This window comes from Orycteropus afer, unplaced genomic scaffold, assembly GCF_000298275.1.
Source record: "Orycteropus afer afer isolate SDZICR_OR568_19922 unplaced genomic scaffold, OryAfe1.0 scaffold00218, whole genome shotgun sequence".
NCBI classification, from domain to species: domain Eukaryota; kingdom Metazoa; phylum Chordata; class Mammalia; order Tubulidentata; family Orycteropodidae; genus Orycteropus; species Orycteropus afer.
In genome coordinates, this window is record NW_006921805.1 from 4103433 (window position 1) to 4117738 (window position 14306).

At 38.2% G+C, this 14306-nt stretch overlaps 1 protein-coding gene across 1 annotated transcript in view; it reads right to left on the reverse strand.

Annotated features, from left to right (window-relative positions):
* Positions 1-14306, reverse strand: part of CLASP2 (cytoplasmic linker associated protein 2) — a 323103-nt gene that overhangs the window by 144678 nt on the left and 164119 nt on the right. The window contains exons 12-13 of the mRNA XM_042782017.1: positions 13439-13584; positions 6296-6431 (exon numbers count right to left, since the gene is read on the reverse strand). Of these exons, the coding sequence (XP_042637951.1) occupies positions 6296-6431; positions 13439-13584 (282 nt within the window). The remainder of the gene's footprint in view (positions 1-6295; positions 6432-13438; positions 13585-14306) is intronic.

The following is a 14306-nucleotide window of genomic DNA, read 5'->3' on the forward strand; positions in this document are numbered from 1 at the left end:
ATGATATGATCCTATACCTAGAAAACCCAAGAGACTCAGTCAAAAATCAACTGGAACTAATTGAAAGATTTAGCATTGTGGCAGGATATAAGATCAGCATCCAAAAATCAGTTGGATTCCTCTACACCAGCAAAGAGATTGCTGAAAAAGAAATAAGGAAATCGATACCATTTATAATAGCTACCAAAAAAATATCTGGGCATGAACCTTACCTAGGACACAAAAGACCTGTGGTGTTGGTATAATGACAGGCACATAGACCAATGGAAGAGAATTGAGAACCCAGAAATAGATCCATTGACCTATGGTCAGCTGATCTCTGACAAACGATAGAAATCCATTAAATGGGGAAAAGAATGTATGTTTAATAAATGGTGCTGGCAAAACTGGATATCCATTTACATAAAAGTGAAACAAGATCGGTACCTCACACCATACACAAAAACAAACTCCAGATGGATCAAAGATTTAAATGTGAAATGTAAAACTATGAAGTTATCAAGGAAAAACTAGGAACAAATTTAGGGGCACTAATTTATGGCATAAACAGAGAGTATCAATCATCACCCAAAATGCACAAACAGCAGAAGAGAAACTAGATGAACGGAACCTTCTAAAAATTAAATTTTTATGTGCTTCCAAAGACTTCTCCAAAAGAGTCAAAAGAGAACCTACAGCCTGGGAGAAAATATTTGGCAATGACACTTCTGACAAGGGACTTATCTCTAGAATTTACAGAAAACTTCAACACCTCAATAACAAAAAGACAAACAATCTAATTAAAAAGTGGGCAGAAGACATGAATAGACACTTCATCAGGAAGGATATTCAGGCAGCCAACAAACATATGAAGAAATGCTCACGATCATTAGGCATTAGAGAGATGCAAATCCAAGTAACAATGAGATGTCATCTTGCTCCAGCAATAGTAGCAAAGTTAAACAAGACAGATAATAACAAATGCTGGCAAGGATGAAGAGAGATTGGGATTCCCCTACACTGCTGGGGCGACTGTAAAATGGTACAACCACTGTGGAAAGCAGTGTGCTATTCCTTCAAAAGTTGGAATTATAAATTCCATTTGACCCAGCCATTCGATTATAAGGTATATATCCTAAAGAAGTGAGAGCCATGACAAGAACAGACATATACACACCCATGTTCATCACAGCTCTATTTACAAAAACCAAAAGACATAAACAACCTAGGTGTTAATCAACTGAGGAATGGATAACCAAACTATGGTACATACACACAATGGAATACTATGCAACCCTAAAGAATAACCTAGAATCTTCAAAACACTGCATAATGTGGATGAACTTGGAGGACATTATGCTGAGTGAAGTAAGTCAATCACAGGAGGACAAATATTGTCTTAGTCCATTATTTTAAAAGTCAAGGAAAGGTTTATCTATGCAAGGAAATTTTCTTTGTCGGTTACCGGGGTTGTGAGGGGAGGGAAGGGAACACTGTTAGATAGGTAGAGGTAAGTATTGATTTGGGTGAAGAGAAGGGCAATGTACCAAATGTGAGTGATCAACATGGTGGCATTGAGGAAGAGGAAGACATAGAGAGGTACATGGCTGGTACAGACAACAAGATGAACCCTTTTCCACATACAATACTGCATCGTCAGTGAAGCCATACATGGACACATGGGTAGATAGATGGGTGGACAGGCTCAACTATTAGGTATGTCTATGAAGTGGGGAGTATACCCATGACCATATATAGGGTTGGCAGACAATGGTCCTGTAAGTGTTATTTGTATGATCTGAATTCCCAGGTGTATAGTAGAGCAGATAAGGGACAAGGCTGTAGTCACTTCTTGGTCACAGCCAGCTACCCAGAGGGACTGAGTAGTTGAATCAGTGGGCTCCGATCACAGTCACAGGGGACATCAAGCTCAAATGGAGTAACATACTACACAAAACATTGTTCCATCTCCTATTTTGGAGAGTAGCGACTGGGATCTTAAAAGCTTGCAAGCAGCCATCTACATGCAACAATGGGTCTCTCCTCATCTAGAGCAAAGAATGAAGAAAACCAAAGATTCATGGAAAGAATTAGTCCTAGCGACTGGTACACCATGCGATCCGCAGCCTATACAACCACAAGACCAGAAGACCTAGATGGTGCCCGGCTACCACTGTCATCTACTTGGAAGGGGATCTATGTAGGAGATCCTTGATAGAGAGGGAGAACAATGTGGAACAAAACTCAAAATCATTTGTGGGGGGTGAAGGGAGGATCAGGTTTGCTGCTCTGATAGAGCCTGATGGACCCACTGAGACTATGGCCCCTAGCTGCCCTTCAGGTCTGGACTTGACCCCACACCTGTGGCTTCCAGCCAAACAAAAGAAAGCCATATGAGTTGAACATTTACCTGAGGTAGATACACTCCTTAGGGGGAACAATTATGGGAGAAAGAAGGGCTGTTTATACACAGGGAGACAGCTCAGGGGGCAGGAGGGCATGGAGGGATAGACACAGGTAAGAGATAACTATGGGGAGGAAGTGGGAGGGGAGCTGTTGCATTGTGGTAAATTGTAGTCAATGTCATGAGACAAAGTGTATGTGAGCTGCTGTATGGAAAGTGAATTTACTCTGTAAATTTTCACCCCAACACACACACACAAAAGGAAAAGAATGTATGTGGCTAGATGTAAGTTTATGAACTGAAATAGACACATACAAACCCACACACACCTTAAATACAGAAACTAAAAAATTAGAAAATTAAAGAACCATACTAGAAAGCAGTAGAACTAAAACTTGAAGCTTATAAAAGACCCATAACAATGTCCTTGGTAAGTATAACAAACACAAATGTATACCATTATAATAATAATAATAATAAAAGTAGTACTATAACTACAGTGGCAGATTTTTTTTTTTTAATTATGAGATTATGGTAAGTAACCATATACCAATAATTCTTAAAATCTATATTGTGATCTAAAGTACTTCATGTATTATTAGATAATTTCAAAGACCATTGTTCTGGTTACCTAGTGCCGTTCTGACAAGAATATACCACAAATGGGATGGCTTTAACAAACAGGAGTTTATTCTCTTACAGTTCAGAAGGCCAAAAGTCCAAGTTCAAAGTGCCAGGCCCTAGGGGCTGAGTGAAAGCTCCTCAACCCTGGGGTCCAGCTCTGCCTCCTGCTCCCAGCCCACTGGAGCTAGAGGCGTTTCTTCACTCAGACAGCTGCTGGCTGCTGAGGCTGACAAGCCCAAGGTTGACAAGTAAAAAGGCACCAAACCACACGGCAGGCCATTAATCCCAGTTCACTGTTAAGTCCCAAGGTCGGCAGAGCATGGTAGTCTACAGAACAACGACACAGCTACATGCAGGGTCCAAGCATGTCATAAGCTCGAGATCATTACCCAAGGCTTCTGCTTATACACAGGAAAGGGACCATATTCTCTAAGGCAGCTACTCAGCTGCTCAGAGTAGATTCCACCATGGAGTTGATTACCAGTCTCAGCATGGGGAATACTACATTCAGCTGCCCAGCCACTCAACCAAACCCAGCCAAGTTGACACACAAACTAAACTACCACAACCAGCCAACACTAAGAACACAATAATGTAATAGCAAAATATGTGAAACAGGAAAATACAGAAAATTACACAAGATTCATTCATTAAAATAAATGCAAAATTCCTAAATATGTTAGCCAGTAACTAGCAGTATCATAATGTTCAACGGCCAAACAGAATTTGGCTGCTAACCAAATGGTGAGTGGTTTGAATCCACCAGCTGCTCTGCAGAAGAAAGATATGGCTGTCTGCTTCCATAAAGGTTGTTCTACTATAGAGTTGCTATGAGTTGGAATCTACTTGACAGTAACAGGTTTGTTGTGTGTGTGTGATATACATATATATCACACACACGTACATGTATGTGTGTGTATACACACATACATACATACAAACAAGGAGCTCTGGTGGCATAGTGCCTAAAGCATCTGACTGCTAACCAGAAGGCTGGTGGTTCAAATCCACCAGCTACTCCTCAGAAGAAAGAGTGAGTGGGCAATCTACTTCCATAGAGATACCACCTTGGAAAGCCAAGGAGAGGTTGCTATGAGTTGGATTCAACTCAACAGCAGTGAGTCTGGTTTGGTTTTTTATATGTATATACTCACATATATGTATATGTGAATACGTATTTACATTTTCCATCTGTTTGTATACAAGTTTGGAGAAATATATAGCTAATATGCTATTAGCTATAGAAGAGTAGAATTCAAGCAGGCGAACATTCATTTTTTAAGTTTGTTCCTTTGGGCATCTTCAAGATAAAAATTAAAAATTTTCCTGTCATCTTTTATTACTTTCTGTAAGTAACTCTTGTGATTCTTCCCACTTCCTCTCTATTCCTACATCTTCCCTTTGTTCTTCCTTCCCATCCTCTCCTGCCTTTCTAGTTCTATCTCTGGGAAAACGATATCCTCTTGATCTGATATGTTTGATTGTTGTAATGAGTGTATACCCTCCTGATACTACTGTTCACTTTATAGTTCTATCATTTGGCAGGTAGTTGAGTCATGGGGCTTACTTTCAGTTCCTAGCTTGAGGAGGAGTGTCTAAGGGCCATAGTCTTGGAGGTTCCACCAAACTTCTTCAGACTAGTAAGATCAGTCTTTTTTAATGGTTAACCTGCTTTTTACTTGCACCATGAACCGGCAATTCTAAACAATGTCAGATAAAATACTCTCTGAAAATTTCTTTTGTTGTCCAAAGTTCATCACTGTTGAGTTTTTTTTTGTTTGTTTCTACTGACCTGCGATCTTTATTGTTCTAAATGTTACACAGCATTTAAAAATTTTTTTTTTTAAATTGTGATTTGGGTGCAAATTTATAAAGCAGATTCATTTTACTTTCAATAGTTCATGCAAATTTGGTTTCATGGTGCCGATTATAATCTGAACAATAAAAAGCTCTCCTCCCATCTCCTCCCCTTGACTATCCCATCCCTGTGCCCTTCTTATGTATACATTCTTGTCTGCCCAGCTTTCCTTCTACTCAGATGCTGCCCTTCTGATAGCTCAAGGTTGACTGATATAAGGGGTGCATCTCTCCCGGAAAGATGCGTACATCTCCATGGGGTAGATGTTCTGCTTCTAGGCCTTTCTACTGTTTGGCTGAGAGCTAATCCACAGAAGTCCAGTTCCAGGTCCAAAGGATCACAATGGACCATAGTCTAGGGGGTTAACACTTGTGATTTTATATACACATATATATGCATATACACACACAAATATATGTAGGATTATATTATGAATAAAAGCATGTTTACCTTGTTTTCTTTGGTATTATTTAAATGTTCTATATTGACCATATAGAACCATATTATACTGACCATATAGGGAGCTCTGATGGCATAGTGCCTAAGGCATTTGACTGCTAACCAGAAGGCTGCTGGTTCAAACCCACCAGCCACACCTTGGAAGGAAGGTTGGGCAATCTACTTCCGTAGTGATACTGCCTCAGAAACCCAAGGAGGGGTCGCTATGAGTCGGGTCCAATTCGATGGCAGTGAGTTTAGAGGTTTTTTTTATATTGACCATGCACTGTTTCAACTATCAGGAAAATAATTCAATAGCTATTTTCCTTTAGAGTTTTTTCTTTTTAAAAAGAAGTTGACTAGGAGCTCTGGTGGCATAGTGGGTAAGGCATTTAGATGCTAACCAGAAGGTTGGCAGTTTAAACCCACCAGATGCTCTATGTAAGACAAGGCACCTACTTCCAGAAAGATTTATAGCTTTGGAAACTCAAAGAGGGTTGCTGTGAGTCAGAAGTGTCTAGATGGGTTTGTCTTGGTTTGGTTTTAGTGACTTATTGACCCTACACTGTCTCTGGTGGTGTAGTGCCTGAGGAATCTGACTATTAACAAGAAGGCTGATGGTTCAAACCCACCAGCCACTCCTTGGGAGGAACATTGGGAAATCTACTTCTGTAAAGATACTGCCTTGGAAACCGAAGGAGGGATCACTATGAGTCAAACTGACTCGACAGCAGTGAGTTTGTTTTTTTTTGGGGGGGGGTCATTAAGTCAATTCTGATTCATAGCAAAATGACTCATACGGTTTCCAAGGCTATAATCTTTATGGCAGCAGATTGTCACATCTTTCTCCCACAGATCGGCTACTGGATTCAAATTGCTGAGCTTCTGGTTCGTAGAAAAGTGCTTTAATAACTGTGACACCAGGGCTCCTGGTGACTTATTTCAGTCCATTGAGAAAAAAAAAGAAAAGAAAAGAAAGGAAAAAAACTTACCCGAATAATGAATCTGATTGCTGCACATCCAGAAGTTGCCATGACTTTTGCACTATTGGGGACAAGATTAAACAGTGTAGGTACGATAGCTTCAGCGCCATGGTCAAACTTGTTTCCCAAAACTGTGGACAGATGGCTACAAAGGAAGTAAAAAGTATTTAGAAATAGTTTAATTAAATGTAGATAGGACCACAGAATTTTAAAATACTCCTTTAAAATTAGTTTAGAAATGCGTATTTTAATTTGTCTTTCTTTTTTTTTAAAAATTAGATCTAGTGACAGAAAAACAAAAAAAGAAAGGAAGATACAAATATTAATATATTCTTTTGCTTTTCTCTTTTAACTAGATACCCTAAAACTGCAATTTGGCATTTCACTCATCTCATTGCAATGGCACTTAGAGAATTTAACAATTACAGGCAGTTCCTGGGTCAGGAATAAGATCTGTTCTTCAGCGCATCTTTTAGAATTTGTAGCTAAGTTGGAACAGGTGCATACTATTCTTATTTATTTTGCCATATTTTACTACAGGAAAAGGAGTTCTAGTTAAGGCATTCATCTGCTAACCAAAAGGTTGGCAGATCAAACCTACCGGCTGTTCCATAGGAGAAAGATAAGGCAGTCTGCTTGTGTAAAGATTTACAGTCTTAGAAATCCTACTTTGTCCTGTAGGGCTCTATGAGTTGGGAGTCAACTCGATGGTCTTGGCTTTGTTTTTATTTTTTTTTTAGTACAAAAAAAGGCACAAAGCTTTTTTAGTGATTTAAAAGTTGCATGTACAGCAAGTGAAGGTGACTGTGATGAAGAATTTGATGTTTCATAGTGAGGGTAAATTTATATAACATTAAATTTATTTACATAACAGTAAAAGACAAGTATAAGCTGGCTGTAAGTCAGAAGTTCAGAACCCAGAGATGCCTGTAACTCTATGTTCAAAACCAAAACCAAATGCACTGCCATCAAGTTGGATCTGACTCATAGCGACCCCTCCTTGGGTTTCTGAGGCAGTATCACTACAGAAGTAGATTGCTCAACCTTCCTTCTGAGGAGTGGCTGATGGGTTTGAACCGCCAGCCTTCTCGTTAGCAGCCAAATGCCTTAGGCACTACCCCACCAGATCTCCTATAACTCTAAGTTAATGACTGGTAAATAGCTCTGATTGCCCTTTTAATCATTTTTCATTAGATATTTCCATTTTTATGCTCCAACATCAATCTCCAGTTAAGTGTATTCTAAAAATAAGTTCAAAATCTTACCCACATCAGTGCTCAAGACATTCTCTAATTATACATGAATGGTACCACCTTTTTGGTCACAAATTCTCCCTGAGTAGGCATAGGATTTTGTAATTCTTGATTGAAAATACAACTCTACTATATACTAGTTAGTTGTGTGACTTTAAGGAAGTCTGTCTTCTTTTTCAAATTAGTCGTTAAACAAATTCAGACTTAAATCATATGATTTTAGTTAAAACACTTAGGAAGGACAATGGTTGTAGTGTGATTTCCACATATTTTATCTTATTAAAATATATGACTGGGATAGTCAATTCCAAAAATACAAGTCCTTATCAAAGAGATAGGCAGACTTGGCTATAATTTCAGTTTCCCAATGTCTAAACTCATATGCAGAAAATAACTTCAAATCAGAAGTAGAGAGGTGTCACCTGCTGTGTAAGTCAAAGTTCAAATAGACAGGTCTGTTTCTTTTATATGTTACATTCTTTTGGTCTAACTCAGTGCCAATACTTCACTGCCTTAATTCATAAAACTTTTTATCAATTGTTCTAACCTAATAACACAAACTACCTGTTATTTCATGTAACTTTCAGAATCAAAATCTACTGGGAGTTTTAATGAAACCACACTGAATCTATCTGAGGATTGATAAATTTGGTAATAGCTGACATTTTTCAATTATCAGGACTTATTTAATTGTAAATAAAGTATAAATCTCATTTTGTAAGAGCTTTAATATTATGTCATAAAACTTTATAATTTTTTTTTCTAAAACATCATGGATATCCTTGTTAGAATTATTCCTACAATATTTTATTTTTCTTATTTTGTACATACTATTTTTTGGAACAGCAAAAATCTTTAATTAGGATTTATTCTCTCTCTTTTTTTTTTCTTTTTAAGTTAGTGCTAAGTCCTACCTAACCAGAAGGCTAGCAGTTCAAACCCACCAGCCACTCCTCGGAAGGAAGACTGGGCAATCTAATTGCATGGAGATACTGCCTTGGAAACCCAAGAAGGGGTTGCTATGAGTCAGGATCGACTCAACAGCACTGAGTTTTTTTCTTTTTTTAAGTCATATCTGTTGTTGTTGTGTGCCGTCAAGTTGCCTCCGACTCATAGCGACCCTATGCACAGCAGAACGAAACACTGCCTTGTCCCGGACCAGCTCTGCGATGCCCGCTACACTTGACTCCATAACCGCAGCCACTGTGTCACTCCATCTCATTGAGAGCCTTCCTCTCCCTTGTCGACCTTCCACCTTACCAAGCATGACATCCTTCTCCAGGGAATGGTCCCTTCTGACAACATGACCAAACTAGGTGAGATGAAGTCTGGCCACTCTCGCACAAGGTGCATTCCAGCTGCACTTCCTCCAGGACAGATTTGTTAGTTCTTTTAGCAGTCAATGGTACTTTCAGAATTCTCCACTAGCATCACATCTCAAAAGCATCAATTATTCTTCGGTCTTATTCATTGTCCAGCTCTCACATGCATATGAGGCAACTGAAAATATCACGGCTTAAAAAACACCTATATCCTGACTAAAATTGTGAAGATTTTGTTTCCTTCTATACATTTTACAGTATTTTTAGCTTTTATGTTTAGGTCTGTGATCCATTTCAAATTAGTTTTTATGTATGCTATAAAGTAAGGTTGAGGTTGACTTTTTCCTCCTAAAGATATTCAATTGTTCCAACAACATTTCTTGAAGACTCACCTTGCTCTATTGAATTACTTTAGCCCTTTGTCAAAACTTAAATGATCATATGTACACAAGTATGTTTGACTATTTGATTCAACTGATCTATATGTCTGTCTTTAGGCAAACAGCACACAGGCAATTCCTGAGCTACAAAGTCCAATTTACAGACAACAACTACTTGCCCTTTAATGCAGGGCTTCAAATGAATTTTGTCACAGCTGACAGGTGAAACACAAACAGGCTAGAATTTTCACAATTTGGGTGACTAGTCATGTTAACTAGAACTGGAAAAATTGTGGGTCAAAGCTCTGGAATGGGAGACTTGGAAGAGGTATCATGAGCCCTTTCAAGAGCCTGATACATGAGACTGGATTAGTGGCAAGACTGTATAGAGGGCCACACATTCACAGAAGTACGGCTGACCACCATCTATGAGTGGTACATCACCATTTTTGAGTGGGATGCTGCCATCTTTGAGCCCTGATTTAATGTTTTCTTTATCACAATCACCTTCACTTATTACACGTGCAACTTTTAAATCAATGAAATGCTTTAAAGCCTTTTCTTGCAATAAAGGTGAAATAAGAACCCTATGTACCTTTTCTGAATGAGCTACAAATTCTTAAAGACACAGAACAAACTCATTTGTACCCCAGGGATTACGTGTATTAAGCTTTATAAGACGTCTTGAAATCCGAACGTGTAAGTCCTCTTACCTTCTTCTCATTTCCCAGAAGTTTTGACTCTTCTAGGTTCTTCGTGGGAGCTCTGGTAGCATAGTGCCTAAGGCACTTGACTGCTAACCAGAAGACTAGCGGTTCAAATCCACCAGCCACACCTCGGAAGGAAGGTTGGGTAATCTACTTCCGTAGTGATACTGTCTCGGTAACTCCAGGAGGGGTCGCTATGAGTCAGATCCGACTTGATGGCACATATCAACAACAACAGGTCCTTCGTATTTCCACATACATTTTAAAATCTATTTATCTATTTCTAACAAACCTGATGGAACTTTGGAGATGACAGCAATGAATCAATATACCAGTAGCATTTTAAAGTCTCTTGGTATATAATTAACGTCATCTAATTCTATCAATTTTTCTCCGGTTATGGGTCACATTTTTTTTTTGTTCCTATGTCTAGTAATTCATCATTACATGTTGGTTGTTACAGACTTAGGTTGCTGAATGTCTGGATGTTGTTATATTCCTTTAAATAGGCCGAGCTTTATCTGGCATATAGGTAATTTACTTGGGGCTCAGCTTCATCTTTTAAGGTTGGTTGATAAGGTCTACAGCAGCCTTTACTTTACAGTTGGTTTAGTGCTGTTTCTCAAATATGTACATGCTGGGGTCCTTACTAGGTACCACAGTGTTTAACAAGGTTTCTTAATTCTGGCTGGCCAGAACTTGAAGTTCTCCCAGCCCTAGAGAATCTCTCAGCATTGTTGTTCATCTTATAGATCTAGGAAGCATTTCTTTCTGAACTCAGAGAGTGGCACTTCCCACATGCACAGATTAGTATTCAGCTAAACTCATGGGATCTTCTATGCAGATTCCATGGCTCATTTTCTGTGTTCTCTCTCTTTTCTACAATAATGTGCTCTGCAAATTTCAGTCTTCTGAAATTCCATTTTGTTTACTCAGTTGAGTAAGACTGTCAGGCTCTGCTTGGGATCCTTTTTCCCTCACCAAGATCCAGAAACGGTGCTATTGTACTGCTCAACTAATTTCTTTCTTTCTCTAGAGAGTCACAATCCTGTGCTCACTGTTGTCCAAGATCTGTAAAGGGATGTCTTACATATTTTGCCAGTTTTCTGGTGAGAAAGCTAGTTCTCTACCAGTTATTACATCATGGCAGAAGCAAAAATCTCATCAAGGTTTGTTTTTTATAGTTACATTTTATGTACTTGTTTTATTTTTTTGCTAACTACATATAACGAATTATTTTGGTATAGTATACTGCATCTAGTAACTTTGCTAAAGTCTCATAATTATAATAAATTATCTTTAGATTCTCTTGTGGTTTTCTACATGAATAAATATTATCATCTGTTAATAATGGTAGTTTTACTCCTTCTCTTGCAATCCTCACAGTTTTGTTTTGTTGTCGTTGGTTTTGTTTGTTGTTCTGGCGAAGACATCTAATATAATCCCAAATAAAAATATTGATAGTAAGCACTTTTGTTTTATTCGTGATCTTAAGAAGTAGAGTTACACAACAACAGTATTTAGTTTGGGAGTGGGAATTTAAGTGTTCTACTACTCTTGTGGGAGCTCTGGTAGCGTAGTAGTGCCTAAGGCACTTTACTGCTAACCAGGAGGCTGGCAGTTCAAACCCACCAGCCACTCCTTGGAAGGAAGACAGGGCAATCTACTTCTGTAGTGATACTGCCTCGGAAACCCAAGGAGGGGTCGCTATGAGTCAGGTTCGACTTGATGGCACATAACAACAACAACAACAACAACAACAACAACAACTACCCTTTTATGGGAGCTCTGGTGGCGTAGTGCCTAAGGCATCTGACTGTTAACCAGAAAGCTGGTGGTTCAAACCCACCAGCCACTCCTCGGAAGGAAGACTGGGCAATCTACTTCCACAGAGATACTGCCTCCGAAACCCAAGGAGGGGTCACAATGAGTCAGAACCGACTCAACGGCAGTGAGTTTTTTTTTTTTTTTTTCCTTTAAACTATCCTTGCACAGTGGAAGAGTACAAAGATACAGAATTAGTTTAGATTTTGACAAGTTAATGATGTATAGTACAACTCCAGGATAATTGCTAAAATTTCAAAATAAAGTGCCTAACATCCAAATTAGCAAAGAGAAAATAAAATACTTCCAGATTTCAGAGTCATTCATTTTCTTTTTATACGTGTGGAAACTCACCAGTAGGTTTTAGAAAAATAAACATATTTTAAGGTTGGCTTGGTGTTGCCTAAGGCATTTGACTGCTAACCAGAAGGCTGGTGGTTCAAAACCACTAGCCACTCCTCGGAAGGAAAGTTGGGCAATCTACTTCTGCAGTGATACTGCCTCGGAAACCCAAGGAGGGGTTGCTAGGAGTTGGATCCAACTCGATGGCAGTGGTTTAAGGGCTGTTAAGAAAGATGACTAACACCTTTGTTGAAAATATTTTAGCAGCATCTACTAAAATAAAATCACATCTACTCTTGATCCAACAACCCTACATTTTTCTATTAGTTTTTACTGTGATTTGGGTGAAACTTTACAGAGCAAACCCATTTTCTATACAATAGTTCATACACATTTTGTTTCAAGACATTGACTGAAATTTCCACAATGTAACAGCATTCTTCTCACTTCCTCTCTGTGGTTACCTTTTCCCTGTGTCCTTTTTTCCCATGCCTTTCTGCCTCTGAACTATCTCCCTGTGCAAATACTGCCTTTCTGATCATCCATGATTGATTGTTCTAAGGAGTATACCCACCTAGTATAAATATTCACCTTACATGCCTGTTTATTCTTAGGTTGGAAGCCATGGGAGTGAATTCAATTCCCAGCCCAAAGAGTGACTAGGGAACATAATCTCTGGGGTTTTTACCAGTCTCTATCAGACCTGTAATCTTTGTCCTTTTTAGGATTTTGAGTTTTATTCCAAGTCGTTCTCCCACTCTATCCAGGAGGTCCTATACTGATACTCCTCCAAGTGGTTGACAATGGTAGCTGGGTACCGTCTTATTCTTCTGGTCTCAGTGTCATGTAGGCTGAGGTCTGCATGGTCCACTAGTCCCCTGGACTAATTGTTTCCATCTGTCTTTGGTCTTCTTAGCTCTGGATGAGGAGAGACCAATTGTTGCATCTAGGTGGCTGCTTGCAAGCTTTTAAGATCCTAGTCACTACTCACCCAAGTAGGATGTAGAACGTATTTGTGCAGTATGTTATGCCAATTGAGCTTGATGGTCCTAAGTCGACAGACACAATAACTTGCTCCCTCAGGGTGATTGGCTGTGGCTAAGAAGTTATCATAACTTTGCCCCCTGTTAGCTCTATTACGTATGTGGACCTTCATATAGAACAACTCCACATTTCAAATAAAGTTCTGCATAATAAAAATCATTTTTGGATCATATATATGCACTTCAGGGTTATTCTGCTACTACTTTACTTAATGACCACTGAATCAATGAGTACTAAATCCATTCAGAAAAAATAAACATCACAAAAAGAATATACTTACGCAACAGTAATACAAGCTTCTCTAACAACTTGGGATCTGAGATCCTTAGCTGAAAGTTTAAGTGCACCATCCAATAAACGCAAATGTTGGAAAAAGCAATCATACTGTGCAGCTCCAGCAACAAGTAATGATCGAATTTTCTTAAGCTGAAACAAAGAGAATTTTTATTATTGACATAAAAAGTGGCAATGGAAAAAAAAAAAAGAGGACAAAATTTTAAAATTAAATGGAACACATATAATGATTTGTATATTTACATTTTAGTACCATTAAATACATCTCATTCATAAATAATAAACACCAAAAAGAAGAAAAGAAAGCATCTTGGAAAAGAACATAGATATAGTTATATGCATATGTATTGTCTAAGTAGACAGTAAGTTTTAAGGAAGTATTTTTTTGTGTGGTAAAATAAATACAATATAAATTTACCATTTAATCATTTCAAAATTTGTGATTCATCGGCATTAAGTATATCACAAAGTCATATAAGCATCACCACGATCTAGTAAGGAAAAATATTTTAAAAGGGTGAAATTCAGGAGCTCTATTTACCCATAAGCAAAAGTACAAAATCAAAGACCAATCATTAAACTATATCATGTCTATATTTAAGCATGATCACACTTAAACTGTAAAGCAAATATGCGTCTTTATCCTTCTTATATAACCTTAGCACTATTTTTTAGTACAGAATTGCCAAATATATTCTACATAAACACCAGACATTCATAATAAAATTACATTAATCAAGAGATACACATAGGTACACACTGTGCTCACATATAGTCAGAAGCTAAAAGTTTTCTTATAAAAACCATTCTGAGACTTTCTAAATTTTTAACTTCAGATGGATTAAAAATATAAA